This window comes from Simochromis diagramma, unplaced genomic scaffold, assembly GCF_900408965.1.
Source record: "Simochromis diagramma unplaced genomic scaffold, fSimDia1.1 OVJJ01000557.1, whole genome shotgun sequence".
Classification (NCBI taxonomy): domain Eukaryota; kingdom Metazoa; phylum Chordata; class Actinopteri; order Cichliformes; family Cichlidae; genus Simochromis; species Simochromis diagramma.
In genome coordinates, this window is record NW_024387156.1 from 1560926 (window position 1) to 1585754 (window position 24829).

Genomic DNA, 24829 nt, shown 5'->3' on the forward strand with positions numbered 1-24829 from the left:
AGCAGAGACCTCCCTCAGTGCACTTCCTGCTCCACAGGGGTGTTCTCAAGGGGCAGATTTGTTCATCGGTCGTGTCCAAATTCATACTAAGCTTCCTCAGGAGGATGCGTCCAGGAATTTGGACACGACCATTGTGTTCGCACTGATCCACCAGAAGAGTGAGATGAGGAAGGAGTGCACACCATTCACGACAGTATTATGACTTCTCACTTCATGGTTTTTTTTTCTAAAAGATTATCCAAACAGCTTGTGATCATTTTTACTGATTACTTAATTCATTAAGTATTTTGGTTTTTGTTGTTGTTTTGTTGCTTAGGATTCTTTAACCTTTAATCCTACACCAGTCGTGTAGCACGGGTTTTATTTAACTTGTTATCATGTATAAACAAATATAAAACAGGGTTTAAATATTCTGTGATTTCAATAAGTCCAATGATGAATATGGCTTTAGCCTGTATTTGCAAATATAAATATGAATATGGAGTCCAAATTCCACTATTTGACTTGGCTTCCTTTGCGCTGTTTTGCGCATGCCAAATCATCTGTATTTCTTATAAACGGATCCCAAGGTGCAGGCAGCAGCTCGCCCAGTTTCTTTAAACCATGCTGGAGAAGTTTTCTACAGTTTTACAAAAAACTGTAGATGTTTTCTACGTCATTGCTTTAAACTGCAACGCTGCCATCTAGCGGCCGGCAGCCTGTATCGCACCATAGCACCGCCAGGGGGCAGCACGCGGAGCTGCTACACAGACCAGAGCAGCGAAGAGAAATTTAACGCGGGTACTTTGAGTGTTGTGCTAACGGCTACCAAACAGTTACCCCGGTGTGCTGGGCTCAGGTTCATCGGTAAGTTTCTCTCTGATTTTACCCTTAAACACCGTCGCTGCTTCATGTTAGCGACACCTGTATTTTCAGGTATTCTCTTATTAAAAAAAAAACCAAGCTGGCAGTTAAATGAGCCAAGTGTTCAAGCTTTGACAGCTGCAGTCGCTTGACGCTCCGCCACATTGCGTTGATAAATCTGACATTCTGGGTTTCATTCGGATGATGTAAACATCGATCTCCACAGAGGATTAATTAACCCGGTTTACTAAACAGTGGAATGTCCGTATATTCGGCGTTAGATTAAGAATAAGTTATTTGTTAAGTTTATCTTTTAATCACGGTTTAGCTACAGCGATTAAAATAATCACATTTTTGAACGTACTTTGGTTTGATTTCGTCCTCTCTGATTTCAGTATTTGCCGCTTTAGCTCGTAGCAATTATCACGCTTTAATATAATTCACAGCGCGATAACGCAGTTTTGTTGATTTGAGGACGGGTGAATGCAAAGAGTTCACCATGAAACTAATAATCGATACTTAAATCGATATGTACAGTCCAGCTGTAGCTGTGCGCTCTGATCAACATTACAGGCTTTTATGAATCTAATTATATCAATTTGGGCTGAATGAAAGTAATCTTTGCTTGAGTTTTAAATGAGAAAGCGTTCCATCTGCAACTCAGAGCCACTGAGAGAAACGAGCTGCTTAAAGACGGAGTGATGTTTGAGACCCCGCAGGATTCACAGCCTTTCTGGTTCTACCTGTTTCAGGTGGATGGAGTCCACAGAGAGCCGATATGCTCCACTGCTCAGCGCATCCGAGAGCTCACAAAGAACTGGAGATCGACCTGGCGTCAGAGCTAACGACTACTTAGATGAGGTAATTATTTATACCACAGAGGCTCTTACTTTGATAGCTTTCCTTCTCATCAAACTGTGGTCCGTGCCCAGAACAGGCTCACCTACAGGTCAGTCTGGCTCCCTGGGTGTCTTTGTAAAGAGTAAAAGCAGCACGGAGAAGGTGTCGTTTTAGCAGTAAGCTCTGCAGTACTTCTAATGCAGACGGAAGAAGAGACAGAGCTGCAATTAGAAGGTAACAACTGCCTTTCAGACAATTGCTCTGGGTCGTTTATTGTTCAGATCATTCACAAAGGGCTGGTCTGGCAGCTTCCAGGTGATCCACACGAGACACAAACGAGGATCCAGGTGGGATTTCAGTCAGTCACAGCCTGATGGAATGAAGCTGAGCTCCGCCCGTAACATCTGTCTGTGTGTCTGCAGCTGGATGACATGTGTATCACCTTCGATGGTGGGAAACCAGGCTGAACTTCGCAGAGGCTGCGCTGCTCCTCCGGGCTCCGCCTGCATCTACAGCCAGAAGTGAGCCAACACAAGTCACATGACCTGGCCAGTCTGTGATGGAGTCTGTGATGGCATCTGCGTCTGTTTCAGGTGGAGCTGCTGCACAGCCTGTGTCCAGACTGGAGTACATCACGACAAACAAGAAGTAGGTGTGACTCCGCCCACGTGCTGGTTTGATTTCCTGCTGCAGGTTCACACCTTATCTTTGTGCTCTCCCGACAGACGCAACAGCAGGCAACAGAGTCTCAGGAGGGTGATGGCAGAGCAGTGAGCAGTCATGATGCTGACACTTGGAGGAGGGTAAAAAAAAAAAAAAGCCAGCAGCTTTTATTAAGGTGGTTCTTTACCTGAGAGCAACTTCCAGGTCACATTTTGTCCCTGATTTGATTTTCAGTTTCATGTGCTTCATTCATTTAAACAACTGGCGATAAAGTGCTTTGAAGCTGGATGTTGACTCAAAAATAACCACACCAAGGAAAAGGAGTATAAAATGTTTCTGTCTTAAAAATTCAAACTGATATCTGACATTTTTTAGACTTCAAAGAAAGTCTATGAAACATGTTTTCGGGGGATTTAAAGGAAGCACCTGACTCTATGAGCCTGATGTTATTAGCCAGCTTGCTCCAGAGCCAAGGCCTTCTTAACCCTCAGAGACTGCGAGTGAGCCGAGCTGTAGAAACAGTCCGGTCCTGGAGCGACAAGAAGTCAGGGTCAGCTGGAACTGAAGCAAGCTGAGGTCACTGAGTGTGAAGCTGTTTGGGTGAAAATGTGGCATCTGTGCTCAAGAATATAAACAGCAGTTACAGGGGACCTGGAGCCAGCCCTGGGTACCCCTCAGGTAAAGTGAGTTAACAGGTCCGAATGAAAACGGCACAGGGTTAAGGTTTTACTGTTAGCCATTCTCTAAACAACGCTCCAGGGCATTCTGGGAACGTAGTCACTTCATTCAGTCACTGACCATATAATATTAAAAAAATTAGAACCTTAAATTTAAACATTTTTATCTGTCATTATTATTTTATTTTATTATTTTTAATGATCTAGATTTTTCAGATTCAACCTTTAATCATAAAAAAATAAAATAAACTTTGACCTCAGGTTTCACAGAATTCTTTTTAAATCTGTATTGTGTCATTTTTTGCCTTTTTTTTTACTCCTTTTTTGTAACTCTTTTCCTGTCAAGTCAGGTGTGCTCGGGTGTTAAATGAGTAACATCATTTGTGTCCTTCAGTTTTCTGCGTTGGACCTGGAAGTGTCGGACCGATCTGAGAGTCTGACTCCACACGTGAGTTTGATTCAGACTGTGGACGTGCCGCCTCTTCCTCCGGAGTCTTTGATTGCACCTGAACCCAAGAGAAAAAGAAACTTCCCCTCATCAGGTCAGTGATCTCGCACCGCAACTAAATCAGAGCTAAGCCTCGCTCCCCGATGATGAGGTCTCACCTGGTTCTTGCCTGTGTGTCAGTGTGGAAGGTGAGATCCTGTGCAGTCAGAAGGACTTCAGGATCACCTGTTCGTCCCAGGTGAGGGCGACATGATCCTGCTCATTCATATCAGTTGCTTCCACTTCCCTGCCCACAGTGACTTCGCTCCACTAGAGCCCAGCCCCCAGGTACCCCTCACTTCACCTGTTCAGTCTTTCATGACACATTTCCTCCCGCTTTTATCCCCTTTTTTTTTCTTCTTGACTTTCATTACTTTGGTTTCTGAATTTTTTTATTTGACCTTCATGGCTCAGATGCTGTGGTTCCAGTGGTGTTGAAATGGGCAGGCTGATGCTGAGGGGTGGAGGCGATGCAGCAGACAATTTCCTCCCCTTAGAGTGGACAAACATGGAGCAGGAGGAGGACATGTGGACAGATTGCAGGTGGAGGAGATTTCACCTGTGAATCACGAACAGTTTCAGCCACCACCTCTTCATCTTCTTTCTTCTCCTTGTGTAACTTCATGTCGTTGGTGTGTTTCAGCTCCGAGTGATGGTCGATGATCCGAGAGAGCACACAGATGGAAGCCAACAACCGAGAGGAGAGAGAGCCGATTCCTCCTGCTGTACGTTAATCTGCTTTAATCCCCCAGATTGCAGCTCAGTGTTCGCCACCCGGAGCGTTTATTTTCCCCTAGTCAAAAATCTCACAAACTTAAAGCACACCAGTACTTTTATTTGAAAAAAATAGTTTTCATAAAGCTCCGTTCCTCATTTTGTTTTCTACTAGATTCATTAAATTTGACCTTTTTACTAGAGGCTTCATTATGAAACATCTTTTTTTTTTTTTTTTCTTCAGGTGAATGTGGGCGTTCCATGACCCATACGCCCTGCTTGAGGAGGACAAACCACTGAAACAGGTAACTATGGGGACCCGTGGCGTGTTTCAGTATTCAGTCTGCAGGTGCTTACAGAGTTTTGTGTCTTCTGCAGGGAGTGCTACAGAGTTCCCGACGGCTGGACGACTGCGGGGGAAGAGGAAAAGGAACAGAGCCGCTTTCCTTCGGGACTTCAGGAGCTGGTTCAGAGGAACCTGTAAGACAACTGCTTGGAGCACTCCTGTTCTTCCTATGGACCCATTATCTGTTAACATTCACTTCCTTTTTGTGTTGTTTGTTTCATTGACCCTCCAGAGCACAAGTTGAAAAATGACCCACATTTACAGGTAAACATAGGCTAAAAACTTTTCTGTGTCCAGAAAAAGACTTTTAAATCCGAAGAGTTTAATTTATACTTCCTGTTAATGAAGCTAAGACTTCTGTTTTTCAGACCTCAAACTACATCTACCTGGCACGATCAAAGACAAACTCAAAAATCAGAAGGGATCAACAGAAGAGCCGTAAGACGCACACACCATCATCCATGCTGACTCACATGTATGTCAGCAGTGACACTCAGCTGCGGTTCAGTCGTTTTATGGGTCAGTGTTATTGTCAGATTATGACTCATTACTATCAATTTGTTATGTCACTCAGGGAGTGATGTGTCTGACGAGGACCTGAGAGGACCTTCTACAGCCAGAGGGGTGGGGCCTGGTCAACTGGGGGAGGAGCCTGTGGAAGAGTTGAGACAGCACCTGCTGGGTAACAGTCTTAGTGCTGGTCTGAGTTCAGGGTCATAAGCTGTTTGAGTTGTTTGCGTTAAAGCCTGATATGTCTGTCTGAAGGTGGGGGGATGGACGCCTCGGACAACGAGCACGACGCCTTTCCCAATGACGTCCCAGCCGAGTTTTTCGGGTGGCCCGGAGCACATTTCACCTGGTAAAATGCTTCAGATTCAGACTGAAACTGATCGATCAGTTCAATCAGGTCTATTATCGATACAGGAACAGTGGAACGTGTGTAATGATCTGATGCTGTTTGTGTCCGCAGAAGCTCACCGAGATGAACTGAGTTACGAGGATCTGGTGAAGCTGCGAGTGGTCAGTGATCAATATTATTATCTTCAGTAATGTTCAGTACATTCTGATCAATCATACTTGGAGCCTGTAAGTTTGTTCCTACTGCTAGAACTACCCATGATCAGAAAAATCAAACTACTTATAACTCCGTCATGAAGAAGGTGAAGCTTTTATTTTGATGCAGGAAGTTGATTAACCTTTGTGTGTGGGATTTAGGAGCAGCTAGTGGTAAACAGTCGTGGGTTACACTCAGGAGACAGCACTGTCTCGGAGGGTCAAAGACTGGGAGGAGAAGATCCGCCCTGGATTGGCACTGCAGGTAAAACTGCTGAGCCCCATCCAGTAAATAACCCAACTTCTGACTCAAACCCCTTCTGACTCTAAACCCGCCCTCTCCATTTTCCAGGAGGAACGCCCAGCATTTGACATCCATGTTACGGAGACCGCATCGTGAGAGCGCTGAGCGGCGTGGATGCCGCAGAACGTTTGCAGCCATCGTTCATGGTCTAGACACTTTGAAGCCTCAAGCCTGCTGGCCTCCCTGCAGCTGGTAAAACATCTGCACAGACATCAGCGATCAACCAATAACAGCACAGAGATCACACACATCAGACCACACTTACTTTAATGATCTGAGCACGCTCAAATCCAAAGGAGGCATTTTGCGCGTTTTGTGACTAGTTTTGCCCAAACAGTGAACGTCACCTGTTCCAGTCAGGGATGTCCTCAAATATGATGAATTCTCTAAAAAGCATAAACAATAAACTGCATATTGATACGTTAATCTGGTGTCATAGTTACGGCTTGCACACACAGTTCGGTTACAAGGATGAGCGCGCCGCTGCAGGTGTTTAACATTGCTGCTCGAATGTTTCCTGAGCTGAGTCATCCCATCGAACTGATAAACAACATGTTTGGTCCATAGTGTCGGAGCTTTTACCATGGGACCCACACAATATCCAGGCTTTTACAGATTAGCGACTTCCACAGTCGCTACAGGCCGGGGAGGAGCCTGCCTGTTTGCCTGACGCGCTGACAAGTTACGCAAATAATGGAGAGATGGAATAGTTTGCTCGTTAATTAAAGTGCTTGCGATTTTTTACTTACAACATCACAGGCTCTAATATAACGAAGCGAACAATACCTGTGAGACAAACATATTTTACCACACGACACACATCCATCCATCCATCCATCTGTCATCATCCCTCCATCCATCCTCATCCTCCATTATCCACCCATCATCCATCCATCATCCATCCACCCATCATCCACCCATCATCCATCCAGCATCCATCCACCCATCATCCATCCCCACCATCATCATCCATCCATTATCCATGCATCATCCATCCATCATCCATCCACCCATCATCCATCCATCTGTCATCATCCATCCATCCATCATCATCCATCCATTATCCATGCATCATCCATCCACTCATCATCCATCCATCATCATTCATCCATCCATCCATCATCATCCACCCATCATCCACCCATCATCCATTCATCCATCCATCCATCATCATTCATCCATCCATCCATTATCATCCATCATCCATCCATCATCATTCATCCATCCATCCATCACCATCCATCCATTCAGCCATCCATCATCCATCCACCCATCATCCATCCATCATCCATCCACCCATCATCCATCCATCATCCATCCACCCATCATCCATCCACCATCATCCATCCATCCGTCATCATCCATTCAGCCATCCATCATCCATCCACCCATCATCCATCCACCCATCATCCATCCATCATCCATCCACCCATCATCCACCCATCATCCATCCATCATCCATTCAGCCATCCATCATCCATCCACCCATCATCCATCCACCCATCATCCATCCACCCATCATCATCCATCCATTATCCATGCATCATCCATCCATCATCCATCCACCCATCATCCATCCATCCGTCATCATCCATTCAGCCATCCATCATCCATCCACCCATCATCCATCCACCCATCATCATTCATCCATCCATCAGAGCTGCTTGGCCTCTGTGGTAGTTGGGATTTTAGCGTAAGAGAAACGATTCATGAATGATCGAATGATTAGTAGTTCTGCTTGTTTCGTTTCAGGATCTCACCTCAGTATATGGCTGAGATAAGCAAAACTCACTGAGAAATTCAAACTGAAGTAGATCTGAAACACCAGAGTCAGGGCAGATAAAATCCACTTCACATGTGAAACAACTGGCTTCAGCAGGTTCACATCAGCTGTTTGCTTTGAGAATCATTTGTTTTTGCGTCATCACAGAGTTAATCCAGAAACAGCGAGCACACTTGAAACAGCTGATTAAAGCAAGCTGCTCTGTGTGTGGTGGTGAACTCACTAATCAGTTCTGTGCGTCTGTAATGTGCGACGCTGATTAGTAAGCAGGTCCAAACGAGCAGGCAGATCAATAGCAGGCAGACCAGAGCGGCTGACAGGAACAACATTTACAAACGAGCAGCAGCCAAGCAAAGACGGCCGCGAGGACGGGTCATTACAGTGGCCAATGAGCTGGAACTAAAATACGTGGTGAGCTCAGAGAGCGAAGGAGGAGAAAGTTTGAAACTGTATGTAGCATGTACAGAGGCCCTGTTGGGACATCTCAGGAGCAACACATTACACAGGAAGAGGTGTCTTCTTCTTTGGCTCAAGGTTTAAAAGAGATCTCTGCGTGTCATCGGAGATAAACCAAAAAAGTTCTCTTTTTAAAGCGAGCCCAGATCAAAGTCTCTCAATAACAAAAGATTCTTTTTTAACAGAAGTTTAAATCAAATCTGTCAAACTTTCTCCTGTTCTCTGCTGACACTCTCAGCTATCTGGATTTTATGGGACTATTTTTCATTCGGTCTGGCTGAATAGCCGATCTGAGTAACGAGCCGGGGGTGGCCGATCCGAGCTCAGCGGAGGAGTTTCCCGGGACAGCGCTCATTTTTCCAGCCTGCTGAGGCTCGTTGGCGAGGGAATGATCCCTTCACCCGCTCCCTCCATCCTTCACCTCGCAGACAGACGCGGCAGAGAAGTCGGACGTTTTCTCTCTCCATCATCCTCTGCCTCACCTCTTCGTCATCCTCCTCTGCCTTCCTCAGATGGGATACAGCTGTGACTCCATCAGTACATCCATCTTCCTCTCAGAGACAGAAGCAAGGGGAAAAGGTCATGACCCAGAACACAACATCATATTTTTATAAAACCCACTGCATGTCAGCTGGCGGACTTTAATCTACTCACTAACCGCTAACTCCACCTGAGGAAGAAACCTGGAGATCTTGCTGATGTTACAGCACAGAAGAAAGGTGAGGTACTCTGGGAAACGTACTCCAGGAGCCTGAAACCTGAAGACATTGGTGAAGCTAATAGCCAGAGCGCCATCTCACCTTTATCAGAGTCCAGGATTCCCTTCAGTTCCAGGACTTCAAGCTCCACAGAGGTCCAATCAGAGTGTCAGATCACTGCGATGAGGTGACACCTACATGTGTCTTTGTTTCATTCCGAATTATCTGCTGATTAAACAGGCGTGATCAGACCGTGTTCACTACAGCACACCTGTTTTCCACATGTAAACAGCGCTTGCCGATGTCTCACAGCAGCTGGACCACCACCCCGAAGTTTTCCCAGCCTGGTGGATCTGACACTAAATGAGCACAGAGACAAGCAGCACAACCAACCACCATAAAAATACATGGAGTTGAGTCAGCAACAAGTCAAACAGCTGCTGCTCCCCTGCAACAAGGTTCATAATCAGAATCAGAGAAGGGTTTTATTGCCAAATGTTGAGCAGGTTTACAACATTAGGAAATTGCTGCAGTACTTAGTGCAAAACATATTGTCAGAACAACACTTAAATAAACATAAAAATTAAAATTAAAAGTACTAAGCAGGTAGATATATACATGAATGCAGGTGGTGATCAGCGTAAAAATGGAATGATGCAGTGAACACTGTAATAGGCTCAGGTTAAACACATTTCTAGATCCTGGGGTCTGGACCTGGATTAGGCTGTCACACTCCCAGCAGCATAGCAGGAGTCTGTTGGTCTTTTGATATATGTACATTAAAGTACAATGAATTAAAAATATTACTGCTCACCTGTGAATAAAGGCATCATATGAGAGTCACTGATATGGCTTTGAACCATTTTGTGTTCTGTGATCTGAGATACCATCACGGCTTAGTTGCAGCACAGTCTGAAAGTCACAGACTTCTCTCTGAGGGCAGCTCAGGTTTTACTTTCATCCACGTGGGCAACACAACATCCCTTGAGAAACCTCATGCTCTTATTTTGAAAGTTGAATTGCTGCTAATGAGTTTTCCTGCAGATAAACTGATGTGAGACTCCTCCTCCGTGGTGGAGGTGTTCAGTTTTACTTTTAGTACTCTGGGGCTGGATTGAGAGATACCTGCACAACTCCTGCTGCACCTGTGTTTCTGAGAGAGTACGCCGCGAGGTCAGCAGCAACAACGGCACCTCTGAGCCAATAGAGTCACACCTTACCCAATCCTGACAGGTGTCAAAAACAGAGGGTTCTAAACGCCTGAGAGACTCACTGTGGTTTGATGAGCTTGTGTGTGTTTCATGATCCATCAGCGCTGCTCCTAGTGGATTGTGGAAGCTAAAAGGGAGGGAGGGGACCGGTGAGCCGTGCTGTCGTCCAATCTCACAGCTGCTGGCTGAGAGCTGGAAACTGGGGTGAAAACGGGGAGCAGGTTTAACTCTGATGGGTTTTTCCCAGCCAATCAGTATGCATGACAGGAGAGTCGTGACCTCAGCATTCTCATATTCATCTGCACGTGGTCAGTTTGAGCCATTCAAGACAGCTGATGAATGTGGACTGCAGTGAAGATGTGAAACACACACACATACACACAATAAAACAGCAATTTGTTCAACTGCGATCACATTTCTGGATTTCTTCTGTTTTTATTCTTTTGGCAAAAGTATCGATTTAGATTTAGAAAATAATTTCCCATAATGCTTTTATGTTCATCTGAGTTCTTCCAGTTGATTTCAGAGCTTAGAGTAACTGTGTGTTACTGCTGGGCTTTCATACAGGGAGGCAGAATTATTAGGCAAGTTGTATTTTGAGAAATAATTTTATATGAACAACAACCATGTCTCAATGAACCCAAAAAACTCATTAATATCAAAGCTGATATGTTTTGGAAGTAGTTTTTAGTTTGTTTTTAGTTTTAGCTATTTTAGGGGGATATCTGTGTGTGCAGGTGACTATTACTGTGCATACTTATTAGGCAACTTAACAAAAACACAATATATACCCAATTCAATATTTATTTTTACCAGTGAAACCAATATACATCTCAACATTCACAAATATACATTTCTGAGATCAAAAACAAAACAAAAACAAATCAGCGACCAATATAGCCACCTTTCTTTGCAAGGACACTCAAAAGCCTGCCATCCATGGATTCTGTCAGTGTTTTGATCTGTTCACCATCAACATTGCGTGCAGCAGCAACCACAGCCTCCCAGACACTGTTCAGAGAGGTGTACTGTTTTCCCTCCTTGTAAATCTCACATTTGATGATGGACCACAGGTTCTCAATGGGGTTCAGATCAGGTGAACAAGGTGGCCATGTCATTAGTTTTTCTTCTTTTATACCCTTTCTTGCCAGCCACTGCTGTGGAGTACTTGGACGCGTGTGATGGAGCATTGTCCTGCATGAAAATCATGTTTTTCTGAAGGATGCAGACTTCTTCCTGTACCACTGCTTGAAGAAGGTGTCTTCCAGAAACTGGCAGTAGGACTGGGAGTTGAGCTTGACTCCATCCTCAACCCGAAAAGGCCCCACAAGCTCATCTTTGATGATACCAGCCCAAACCAGTACTCCACCTCCACCTTGCTGGCGTCTGAGTCGGACTGGAGCTCTCTGCCCTTTACCAATCCAGCCACGGGCCCATCCATCTGGCCCATCAAGACTCACTCTCATTTCATCAGTCCATAAAACCTTAGAAAAAACCAGTCTTGAGATATTTCTTGGCCCAGTCTTGACATTTCAGCTTGTGTGTCTTGTTCAGTGGTGGTTGTCTTTCAGCCTTTCTTACCTTGGCCATGTCTCTGAGTATTGCACACCTTGTGCTTTTGGGCACTCCAGTGATGTTGCAGCTCTGAAATATGGCCAAACTGGTGGCAAGTGGCATCTTGGCAGCTGCACGCTTGACTTTTCTCAGTTCATGGGCAGTTATTTTGCGCCTTGGTTTTTCCACACGCTTCTTGCGACCCTGTTGACTATTTGAATGAAACGCTTGATTGTTCACTGATCACGCTTCAGAAGCTTTGCAATTTGAGACTGCTGCATCCCTCTGCAAGATATCTCACTATTTTTGACTTTTCTGAGCCTGTCAAGTCCTTCTTTTGACCCATTTTGCCAAAGGAAAGGACGTTGCCTAATAATTATGGACACCTGATATAGGGTGTTGATGTCATAGACCACACCCCTTCTCATTACAGAGATGCACATTCACCTAATATGCTTAATTTGGTAGTAGGCTTTCCGAGCCTATTACAGCTTGGAGTAAAGACAACATGCATGAAGAGGATGATGTGGACAAAATACTCATTTGCCTAATAATTCTGCACTCCCTGTATCTGTTCTCTATCAGTGCAGGCTTCATGTTTCACTCTGTTTCTTCTAGACTTTAAGGCGCAGGTCGAAGAGGCAGAAGTGCAGATATCTGATTGGATTATACTCTGGAGAAAATTCACCATCTGTACACTTGTGCTTCACACTTCCAGTGTAAGGACCAAGCCTCACACAGTTTGTTTTCCCGTTTCCTCGTTTACTTCGTGTCTTATTTTGAAGGGTTTTTGGTGTTTGGTGGTGTTTTTATGTCTTCTTTCCTGTTCTGGTTTTTGGCTGTGACTGAGTTCACCTCTTCCTTGTTATCCTCCCTGTGATGTTTGTATTGCAAACCACACACCAAAAACTACCAGCCTGAGCGTAACTGGAGCAACCCAGCGCAAACAACATGAAATCAAATCAGAGGACATCATGAATTAATCTGAGCAGTGCAGAAAACCCTTGGTATGATTTTCAGCCTCCTGATTGGCTCATTATGAGCTGTCTGGTTCACTGGAATCACTACATTAATATTTGAAAACCTGCAGAAGAAGACAGAGACTGAAACTTTGAAGTCAAAGATCAATATTTAAACCCAAAACACATAAAATACTTCAGTTAAACCACTGATCCCACCCCATGCTCTCATCAATGGGAATTAAAATAACAGGACTGACGTCCAATGGCATGCCGTGCAGTCTCACCCTGCACAGACTTCTTAACTGAAACTTTTGTTTTAAGTCCATTTACAGAACTGTTCCATCAGTAATCAGAGTACAGCGGGTAGAGCGTTGGTGTAACCTTTGAGGAGGAGGAGAATGCTGATCTTTCACTCCACTCACTTGCTGAGATTCACACCTCCTCATTTACTCAAGCCGCTCGCTGCGCTGTCTCTTCATCCATGGCAGGTGTTTGAAGGTCAGAGGTGCAGACTCCTCCTCCTGCTGTGGAACGTGTTCTAGATACCAGACTGTATATTTAAGATGGACATGATGTAACCCTTGGGTTTCTGGTGAATCAGCAGCAGCCTGTGTCACCATCCACCTGTCAGTCAAAGAGGCCACGCCCATAACAATGCAGGCTGGGAGCCTCTGGTGGAAGTTAGAGGAACTGCAGCTGTTCAGGTTAACATGCTGTGAACTGTGAATGATTATTATTATAATGCTGATTAGATTTTACCTGTGTGCTGACACCATTATTTATCAGGTGATGTGCACACGGTGGTGTTTGTGGGGGCGGAGTCTCTGTGCTCACTCTTGCTGCAGGTGTGATGGAGCGCAGCAGGCAAAATATGACTGCGACACATGGCTCAGCTTCACCTGCAGCTGAGTCCAGGATGTTCTGCTGCAGAGTCACACCTTCTTCTGACAGACGCTCTGTGTTATTAGCCAAAGACTGTATGTAAAGGATGGCTGTGGCCACAGCAGCATTACCTGTTAGTTTGTAGCTTTTCTGAGACATTTTGTGCTGGGTTAAGAACGGCGTGCAGCTGCTGGCATCTCAGTAATCTGTTGGTGCTCCAGTGGAAGAGATAACGATGAAGAGGAGCGCAGTGCGATGGGGATGGGGTGTTGCTGGGAAACCGCTGCGTGCATTGTTTTCTCTGAGTTTATCGGAGGATTATTCTTCATAATCACATGTGGCCAGATGTTTTCCAGAAGTGTTCTTCCTGGGCCGTGACGACGTTTCTCCGCCAGTCTGCATCCTTTGTCGTCTCGTCTCTGTTGGGAAAGTAAAACAGTGGGACTCCCGAGCAGCATGTACACCTCTGAGGAGGAAAGACAAGGAGGAGGAGGGCGTCGTCTCCTGGATTAGAAATCCGGCTGCTTGAATTAGGAGTGTTAAATTTAGCTCCTGCTGCCCCGTCATCCTCCTCTCAGAGGCATTAATTACAGCTGTCCTCTCAGACTAATAATACTCACTAATGCTGCTGCAGGATGAAGAGGAGGCTTCCTGAGGACCATCATCATCATCATCATTATTGCTTCTTAATGACATCACCTGCTGTTTTTGTAAATAAAGTTTTATTAAATCACAACAAAAAAATGGTTTCATGTGTGGAGGAAGAGTTACAAACACATGCATACACACACACACACACACACATACTGAGGGCCCTGAAATCAGATCTGTGTGCAGAGGAAATCTCATCATGTTTCCATCTGCAGATATGATTTGTGATGGTCAGAGTTCAGACAGCGGTGTGCTGTCATGGCACACGGCAGCATGGCTCCGCTCACTGCTTGTTTTGTTTCATGCAGGTAACCAACATTTGAACTCAGGTGGAACCAAGAAAACCACTTTCTTATGTGTCTTTCACATGGCTTTGATTGTCTGCACGAGGGCTTTTATTCTGGCTCGATACTCTTCCTGCCCTCCTCACCTGCTGGTGGATTGGAGTGTGGTCTGGAGCAGGAATTTCAGGCTCAGAGAGCAGAGACCTCCCTCAGTGCACTTCCTGCTCCACAGGGGGTGTTCTCAAGGGGCAGATTTGTTCATCGGTCGTGTCCAAATTCATACTAATGCTTCCTCAGGAGGATGCAGTCCAGGAATTTGGACACGACCATTGTGTTCGCACTGATCACCAGAAGAGTGAGATGAGGAAGAGTGCACACATTCACGACAGTATTATGACTTCTCACTTCATGGTTTTATTTTTTCTAAAAGATTATCCAAACAGCTTGTGATCATTTTTACTGATTACTTAATTCATTAAGTATTTTGGTTTTTGTTGTTGTTTTGTTGCTTAGGATTCTTTAACCTTTAATCCTACACCAGTCGTGTAGCACAGGGTTTTATTTAACTTGTTATCATGTATAAACAAATATAAAACAGGGGTTTAAATATTCTGTGATATTACAAAATAAGTCCAATGAATGAATATGGCTTTAGCCTGATATTTGCAAATATAAATATGAAATATGGAGTCCAAATTCTCACTATTTGACTTGGCTTTCCTCTTGCGCTGTTTTGCGCATGCCAAATCATCTGTATTTCTTATAAACGGATCCCAAGGTGCAGGCAGCAGCTCGCCCAGTTTCTTTAAACCAATGACTGGAGAAGTTTTCTACAGTTTTACAGAAAACTGTAGATGTTTTCTACAGTCATTGCTTTAAACTGCAACGCTGCCATCTAGCGGCCGGCAGCCTGTATCGCACCATAGCACCGCCAGGGGGCAGCACGCGGAGCTGCTACACAGACCAGAGCAGCGAAGAAGAAATTTAACGCGGGTACTTTGAGTGTTGTGCTAACGGCTACAAACAGTTACCCCGGTGTAGCTGGGCTCAGGTTCATCGGGTAAGTTTTCTCTCTGATTTTACTCCTTAAACACCGTCGCTGCTTCATGTTAGCGACACCTGCTTATTTTCAGGTATTTCTCTTATTAAAAAAAATAACCAAGCTGAGCAGTTAAATGAGCCAAGTGTTCAAGCTTTGACAGCTGCAGTCGCTTAGACGCTCCGCCACATTGCGTTGATAAATCTGACATTTCTGAGTTTCATTCGGATTGATGTAAACATCGATCTCACAGAGGATTAATTAACACGGTTTACTAAACAGTGGAATGTCCCGGTATATTCGGCGTTAGATTAAGAATAAGTTAATTTGTTAAGTTTATCTTTTAATCACAGGTTTAGCTACAGCGATTAAAATAATCACATTTTTGAACGTACTTTGGTTTGATTTCGTCCTCTCTGATTTCAGTATTTGCCGCTTTAGCTCGTAGCAATTATCACGCTATTTAATATAATTCACAGCAGCGATAACGCAGTTTTGTTTGATTTTGAGGACGGGTGAATGCAAAGAGTTCACCATGAAAACTAATAATCGATACTTAAATCGATATGTACAGTCCAGCTGTAGCTGTGCGCTCTGATCAACATTACAGGCTTTTATGAATCTACTATTATATCAAATTTGGGCTGAATGAAAGTAATCTTTGCTTGAGTTTTAAATGAGAAAGCGTTCCATCTGCAACTCAGAGCACTGCAGAGAAACGAGCTGCTTAAAGACGGAGTGATGTTTGAGACCCCGCAGGATTCACAGCCTGTTCTGGTTCTACCTGTTTCAGGTGAGATGGAGTCCACAGAGAGCCGATATGCTCACCTGCTCCAGCCGATCCGAGAGCTCACAAAGAACTGGGAGATCGACCTGGCGTCAGAGCTAAACGACTACTTAGATGAGGTAATTTATTTATACCACAGAGGCTCTTACTTTGATAGCTTTCCTTCTGCATCAAACATGTGGTCCGTGCCCCAGAACAGGCTCACCTACAGGGTCAGTCTGGCTCCCTGGGTGTCTTTGTAAAGAGTAAAAGCAGCACGGAGAAGGTGTCAGTTTTAGCAGTAAGCTCTGCAGTACTTCTAATGCAGACGGAAGAAGACAGAGCTGCAATTAGAAGGTAACAACTGCCTTTCAGACAAATTGCTCTGGGTCAGTTTATTGTTCAGATCATTCACAAAGGGCTGGTCTGGCAGCTTCAGGTGATCCACAGAGACACAAACGAGGATCCAGGTGGGATTTCAGTCGGTCACAGCCTGATGGAATGAAGCTGAGCTCCGCCCAGTAACATCTGTCTGTGTGTCTGCAGCTGGATGACATGTGTATCACCTTCGATGGTGGGAAAACCAGGCTGAACTTCGCAGAGGCTGCGCTGCTCATCCAGGGCTCCGCCTGCATCTACAGCAAGAAGGTGAGCCACACACAAGTCACATGACCTCGGCCAGTCTGTGATGGAGTCATGTGATGGCATCTGCGTCTGTTTCAGGTGGAGCTGCTGCACAGCCTGGTGTTCCAGACTCTGGAGTACATCAACGACAAGAACAAGAAGTAGGTGTGACTCCGCCCACGTGCTGGTTTGATTTCCTGCTGCAGGTTCACACATTATCTTTGTGCTCTCCCGACAGACGCAACAAGCAGGCAACAGAGTCTCAGGAGGGTGATGGCAGAGCAGTGAGCAGTCATGATGCTGACAACTTGGAGGAGGTAAAAAAAAAAAAAAAGACCAGGCAGCTTTTATTAAAGGTGGTTCTTTACCTGAGAGCAAACTTCCAGAGTCACATTTTGTCCCTGATTTGATTTTCAGCTTTCATGATGCTTCATTCATTTAAACACACTGGCGATAAAGTGCTTTGAGAGCTGGATGTTAGACTCAAAAATAAACCACACCAAGGAAAAGGAGTATAAAATGTTTCTGTTCTAAAAATTCAAAACTGATATCTGACATTTTTATAGACTTCAAAGAAAGTCTATGAAACATGTTTTCAGAGGGGATTTAAAGGAAGCACCTGACTCTATGAGCCTGATGTTATTAGCCAGCTTGCTCCAGAGCCAAGGCCTTCTTTAACCCTCAGAGACTGCAGAGTGAGCCGAGCTGTAGAAACAGTCCGGTCCTGGAGCAGACAAGAAGTCAGGGTCAGCTGGAACTGAAGCATCTGAGGTCACTGAGTGTGAAGCTGTTTGGGTGAAAATGTGGCATCTGTGCTCAAGAATATAAACAGCAAGTTACAGGGGACCTGGAGCCAAGCCCTGAGGTACCCCTCAGGTAACGTGAGTTAACAGGTCAGAATGAAAACAGGCACAGGGTTAAGGTTTTACTGTTACAGCCATTCTCTAACAACGCTCACAGGGCATTCTGGGGAACGTAGTCACTTCATTCAGTCACTGACCATATAATATTAAAAAAATTAGAACCTTAAATTTAAAACATTCTTTATCATGATCATTAATTATTTTATTTTAATTATTTATTATTAATGATCTAGATTTTTCAGATTCAACCTTTAATCATAAAAAATAAAATAAACTTTGACCTCAGATTTTCACAGAAATTCTTTTTAAATCTGTATTGTGTCATTTTTGCCTTTTTATTTTTACTCCTTTTTTGTAACTCTTTATCCTGTCAAAGTCAGGTGTGCTCGGGTGTAAATGAGTAACATCATTTGTGTCCTTCAGTTTTCTGCGTTGGACCTGGAAGTGTCGGACCGATCTGAGAGGTCTGACTCCAACACGGTGAGTTTGATTCAGACTGTGGACGTGCCGCCTCTTCCTCCGGAGTCTTTGATTGCACCTGAAACCCAAGAGAAAAAGAAACTGCCCCTCATCAGGTCAGTGATCTCGCACAGCAACTAAATCAGAGCTAAGCCTCGCTCCCCGATGATGAGGTCTCACCTGGTTCTATGCCTGTGTGTCAGTGTGAAAGGTGAGATCCTGTGCAGTCAGAAGGACTTCAGGATCAACCTGTTCGTCCCAGGTGAGGGCGACATGATCCTGCTCACATTCAGATCAGTTGCTTCCACTTCCCTGCCTCACAGTGACTTCGCTCAACTAGAGACCCAGCCCCCAGGTACACCTCACTTCACCTGTTCAGTCTTTCATGACACATTTCCTCCCGCTTTTATCCCCTTTTTTTTTCTTCTTGACTTTCATTACTTTGGTTTCTGATTTTTTTACTTTTGACCTTCATGGCTCAGATGCTGTGGTTCCAGTGGATGTTGAAATGGGCAGAGCTGATGCTGAGGAGGGTGGAGGCGATGCAGCAGACAATTTCCTCCCCTTAGAGTTGGACAACATGGAGCAGGAGGAGGAGCATGTGGACAGATTGCAGGTGGAGGAGATTTCACCTGTTAGAATCACAGAACAGTTTCAGCCACCACCTCTTCATCTTCTTCTTCTCCTTGTGTAACTTCAGTGTCGTTGGTGTGTTTCAGGCTCCGAGTGATGGTCGAATGATCCGAGAGAGGCAACAGATGGAAGCCAACAAACCGAGGAGAGAGGAGCCGATTCCTCCTGCTGTACGTTAATCTGCTTTAATCCCCCAGATTGCAGCTCAGTGTTCGCCACAGGAGCGTTTATTTTCCCCTAGTCAAAAATCTCACAAACTTAAAGCACAACAGTACTTTTATTTTGAAAAAAATAGTTTTCATAAAGCTCCGGTTCCTCATTTTGTTTTCTAACTAGATTCATTAAATTTGACCTTTTTACTAGAGGCTTCATTATGAAACATCTTTTTTTTTTTTTTTTTTCTTCAGGTGAATGTTTGGGCGTTCCATGACCCATACGCCATGCTTGAGGAGGACAAACCACTGAAACCAGGTAACTATGGGGACCGCGTGGCGTGTTTCAGTATTCAGTCTGCAGGTGCTTACAGAGTTTTGTGTCTTCTGCAGGGAAGTGCTACAGAGTTCCCGACGGGCTGGACGACTGCGGGAAGAGGAAAAGGAAACGAGCCGCTTTCCTTCGGGACTTCAGGAGCTGGTTCAGAGGAACCTGTAAGAACAAACTGCTTGGAGCACTCATGTTCTTCCTATGGACCCATTATCTGTTAACATGTCACTTCCTTTTTGTGTTTGTTTGTTTCAGTTGACCCTCCAGAGCACAAGTTGAAAAATGGACCCACATTTACAGGTAACAATAGGCTAAAAACTTTTCTGTGTCCAGAAAAAGACTTTTAATCCGAAGAGTTGAATTTATACTTCCTGTTAAATGAAGCTAAGACTTCCTGTTTTTCAGACCTCAACTACATCTACCTGAGCACGATCAAAGACAAACTCAAAAATCAGAAGAGGATCAACAGAAGAGCCGTAAGACGCACACACCATCATCCATGCTGACATCACAGTGATGTCAGCAGTGACATCAGCTGCGGTTCAGGTCGTTTTATCAGGGTCAGTGTTATTGTCAGATTATGACTCATTACTATCACATTTGTTATGTCACTCAGGGAGTGATGATGTCTGACGAGGACCTGAAGAGGACCTTCCTACAGCCAGAGGGGGTGGGGCCTGGTCAACTGGGGGAGGAGCCTGTGGAAGAGTTGAGACAGCACCTGCTGGGTAACAGTCTTAGTGCTGGTCTGAGTTCAGGGTCATAAAAGCTGTTTGAGTGTGTTTGCGTTAAAGCCTGATATGTCTGTCTGAAGGTGGGGATGATGACGCCTCGGACAACGAGCACGACGCCTTTCCCAATGACGTCCCAGCCGAGTTTCTGGGTGGCCCGGAGCACATTTCACCTGGTAAAATGCTTCAGATTCAGACTGAAACTGATCGATCAGTTCAATCAGTTCAGTATCGATACAGGAACAGTGGAACGTGTGTAATGATCTGATGCTGTTTGTGTCCGCAGAAGCTCACCGAGATGAACTGAGTTACGAGGATCTGGTGAAGCTGCGAGTGGTCAGTGATCAATATTATTATCTTCAGTAATGTTCAGTACATTCTGATCAATCATACTTGGAGCCTGTAAGGTTTGTTCCTACTGCTAGAAGCTACCCATGATCAGAAAAATCAAACTACTTATAACTCCGTCATGAAGAAGGTGAAGCTTTTATTTTGAATAGCAGGAAGTTGATTAACCTTTTGTGTGTGGGATTTAGGAGCAGCTAGTGGTAAACAGTCGTGGTTACACTCAGGAGACAGCACTGTCTCGGAGGGTCAAAGACTGGGAGGAGAAGATCCGCCCTGAGTTGGCACTGCAGGTAAAACCTGCTGAGCCCCATCCAGTAAATTAACCCAACTTCTGACTCAAACCCCTTCTGACTCTAAACCCCGCCTCTCCATTTTCCAGGAGGAACGCCCAGCATTTGACATCCATGATTACGGAGACCGCATCGTGAGAGCGCTGAGCGGCGTTGGATGCCGCAGAACGTTTGCAGCCATCGTTCATGGTCTAGACAACTTTGAAGCCTCAAAGTACCTGCTGGCCTCCCTGCAGCTGGTAAAACATCTGCACAGACATCAGCGATCAACCAATAACAGCACAGAGATCACACACATCAGACCACACTTACTTTAATGATCTGAGCACGCTCAAATCCAAAGGAGGCATTTTGCGCGTTTTGTGACTAGTTTTGCCCAAACAGTGAACGTCACCTGTTCCAGTCAGGGATGTCATCAAATGATGATGAATTCTCTAAAAAGCATAAACAATAAACTGCAGTATTGATACGTTAATCTGGTGTCATAGTTACGGCTCTGCACACACAGTTCGGTACAAGGATGAGTGCAGCGCTGCAGGTGTTTAACATTCTGTTGCTGAATGTTTCCTGATGAGGTCATCCCATCGAACTGAATAAAACAACATGTTTGGTCCAATTAGTGTCAGGAGCTTTTACCATGGGACCACACAAAATATCCAGGCTTTATACAGAAGTAGATGATGTCACCATGTCCATCTTTTATATACAGTCTCTGTTTAGACCCACTATACCATTAGCACTGGGTATCGTCACTGATTTCTATAACTGATTGGATTCAATTTGATTTAGACTCAGAAATATTTTAATTCTGATCTTTTATCAGTATATATACATATGTATGCATTAAAAACAAAGCTAAGACTTGTGAGAATTCATCAGAGGTGGTCTCTGAATACACAGAGAGGCAGCTGTGCAGGAAGTGTAGTTTTTATTGTCCTGGGCACAAAAGAGGGAATTCATGACAATGTTTTTCAAACATAGAGCATAGTTTGGATCTTCTTTTGCTGCCGGTTCAATGAATTTTGGTCAGAGAGTGACGAAACCTGCAGCTTCAGAACTTGTGAGATGTCAGCTTTTAGCAACGACAGCATGTCCGCATGTGCCGTTTACCTGCTCTCATTTGGGGCGATCGTGGCTCAAGAGTTGGGAGTTCGCCTTGTAATCGGAAGGTTGCCGGTTCAAGCCCCGGCTCAGCCGGTTCGAGCCCCGGCTCGGACAGTCTCGGTCGTTGTGTCCTTGGGCAAGACACTTCACCCGTTGCCTACTGGTGGTGGTGGTCAGAGGGCCTGGTGGCGCCAGTGTCCGGCAGCCTCGCCTCTGTCAGTGCACCCCAGGGTGGCTGTGGCTACAATGTAGCTTGCCATCACCAGTGTGTGAATGTGTGTGAATGGGTGGATGACTGGATATGGACCCCTCATATCTGCTATTATTCACTCTTCACTCACCACTGGAACTGTTCCTGCTTCCTTCAAAGTTGCTGCTATTACCCCAATTCTGAAAAAAACTGGTCTAGATCCCAATAACTTTAATAATTTTCGTCCTATCTCCAATCTACCATTTCTCTCAAAAATCCTTGGAAAAAATAGTTGCTTCACAAGTCCATCTTCACCTAACTGATAATAACCTTTACGAACAGTTCCAGTCCGGTTTTCGTCCTTTACATAGCACTGAAACTGCTCTTATAAAAATAACAAACGACCTTCTTATAGCAGCTGATTCTGGTCTCCTCTCCATCCTTATCCTTCTTGATCTGAGTGCAGCTTTTGACACCATCTCTCATCCCATTCTCCTTAGCAGATTAGCTTCTATTGGTCTCTCTCACACTCCACTAGCCTGGTTTAAATCATACCTATCTGACCGCACTCAGTTCATTCAATTAAAATCCTTCACTTCTCAGCTTTCTCCTTTATCCACTGGGGTGCCCCAGGGATCTGTCCTCGGGCCCCTTCTTTTCATCATTTACCTTCTTCCACTCGGACATATTTTTCGTAAATATAATATTCAGTTCCACTGCTACGCCGATGACACCCAGCTCTATCTCTCTACCAAACCTGACTCTACTCTTCCTCCACCCTCCCTCATCCTCTGTCTAGCTGAACTTAATTCTTGGTTCTCCTCCAACTTTCTTAAACTCAACAGCAATAAATCAGAACTTCTTCTGGTTGGCACCAAACGACTGCTATCCAGAATTAACAATTTCTCTCTCACCATCAATAACTCGCTGGTCCCTACCTCTCCTTCTGTGAAAAGCTTGGGTGTCATTCTCGATAGCACATTATCCTTTAACTCGCATATCAATAATATTACACGTGCAGCATATTTCCAACTCCGTAACATTAATCGCCTCCGCCCCTTCCTCACACCTCACGCCACTGCCATTCTCATCCATAATCTTGTTATTTCTAGGATTGACTACTGCAACTCATTATTATTTGGCCTCACACAAAAATCTATCAACAAGCTCCAACGTGTCCAGAACTCTGCTGCCCGTATTATTACTAGGACTTCTTCTACCCACCACATCTCCCCAATCCTGAAGCAACTTCACTGGCTCCCGGTCAAATTTCGCATCCATTTTAAAATAATTCTGTATACATTCAAGGCTATTCATTCTCTCTCTCCACCGTACCTCTCTGACTTATTACAGATGAAGCTCCCATCCCGCTGCCTCAGATCTTCATCTTCTCTTTCTCTCTCTGTTCCCTCTGCTCGTCTGATCACAATGGGAGGGAGGGCCTTTAGTTGCACTGCCCCTCGACTTTGGAATTCCCTACCCCCGGACCTCAGAAATATTAGCTCATTCTCTCTTTTTAAGTCCACCCTTAAAACTCATCTGTTTAAAATTGCCTATTCTTAAATTTCTGTATGTTTTAACTTTTATCTCTATTTTTATCATTGTGTATATTTCCAGTTTTTTATCTGTTGTACAGTGTCCTTGGGTGCTTTGAAAGGCGCTATTTAAATAAAATGTATTATTATTATTATTATTATTATTATATGTAAAGCGCTTTGGGGTCCTTAGGGACTAGTAAAGCGCTATATAAATAAAGGCCATTTACCATTTGCTTTAACTGTTTGGCAGTGGTTGAAATAGTTTTGTGAGCTTTAACCTGAGATTCTGGTGTTTCTGGCAAATACATTTATATTTAAAAATTGATTCAGGAATTAATGGATTGATACACTATTCAAATTGAAATCGATTTAAATAGAATAATTGATTTTTTTTTAAATTTTTTTTTTAAACCCACCCCTATCGTGCATAGCTGTGTTCATTCCAGTGAACAGCAAGGTGTGTGTTTAGGGGTTTTACTGTGAAAAAGGTAAGGACAGGAAACTGGATCAGTCTGGTGGTTTTATTCTGAAGTTTTATTTTGAAAATCCTCCATGACAGAAGTGGTGCTTTTATTTCTTTAAATCCTCTGAGCTGGTTAAAGACAGATGAGAGTCTGATGAGCTCGCTGATCAATAACAGAACAGCTGTCTGATCACTTTATTGATCAGTGACACAGTCAGAAGGTTTAAAGTCTGTTCTGATGAGTCTTCACTTCCTGTTGATGGATGGCTGCAGCTGATTGGTTGCTGATCATGACTCTCTACTTCTGCAGGCAAACGACTACACGGTGGAGATCGACAGTTGTGCCGGTTTGGAGGGAAGTTTGGACACAATGGCTCTGACTCTACTAAGCACGCACAGAGCGACGGACAGATTTGCCACGCTGAAGGCCTGAATGCAGCACAAGCCGCTCTGACATCATCATGTAACGTTTAATCGATGATCAATGTTATTGAATTTTTGTAATAAAATGTTTGTCACTGTCTGCACTCTGTGTCTGTGGGGAAAATCTGATGGTAACAAGAAGCCAAAAAACAAAAACGCACGACCTTCTGACGAGAACCTGTCTGTCACTCACGCTTCATTAAAGTCCGCCATAATATAACTTGTTTCCACAGCAACATTACAGCTGATCACAGTTTCCATGTGACCAGCATGATCTGCCCTATCGCTGACCTGTTCACAGGAATCGGCGAGGTCCTCACACCCTGAGGCCAATCTAACCTTTAACTCTGAAAACTGACACTTTCAGAGAGCATGTCCCACTGCCATTTATGTGACAGACTGGAGGAAATGCCCGAGCATGCACTTCTTCCAGCTGTAAACACACTTCATCCACACTGAGCAAGAGA

At 44.5% G+C, this 24829-nt stretch overlaps 1 protein-coding gene across 2 annotated transcripts; it reads left to right on the top strand.

Annotated features, from left to right (window-relative positions):
• The first annotated feature begins 830 nt into the window (after nt 1-830).
• LOC120744212 (condensin-2 complex subunit H2-like) lies at nt 831-24462 on the top strand. Of its 2 annotated transcripts, none has more exons than XM_040048423.1 (19): nt 831-846; nt 16241-16353; nt 16760-16861; nt 16937-16998; nt 17076-17154; nt 18124-18275; nt 18363-18514; nt 18642-18775; nt 18879-18962; nt 19200-19263; nt 19338-19439; nt 19531-19575; nt 19681-19751; nt 19892-20003; nt 20090-20182; nt 20293-20342; nt 20543-20644; nt 20734-20883; nt 24250-24462. In XM_040048423.1, exons 2-19 carry the CDS (start codon nt 16246-16248, stop codon nt 24370-24372), a joined length of 1785 nt encoding a protein of 594 aa, XP_039904357.1. In that variant the 5' UTR covers nt 831-846; nt 16241-16245; the 3' UTR covers nt 24373-24462. The 2 variants fall into 2 exon arrangements, with proteins under 2 accessions (XP_039904357.1, XP_039904356.1); XM_040048422.1 differs by lacking the exon at nt 831-846 and adding an exon at nt 15365-15468 and having other exon boundaries at nt 16242-16353.
• Nucleotides 24463-24829: the final 367 nt, after the last annotated feature.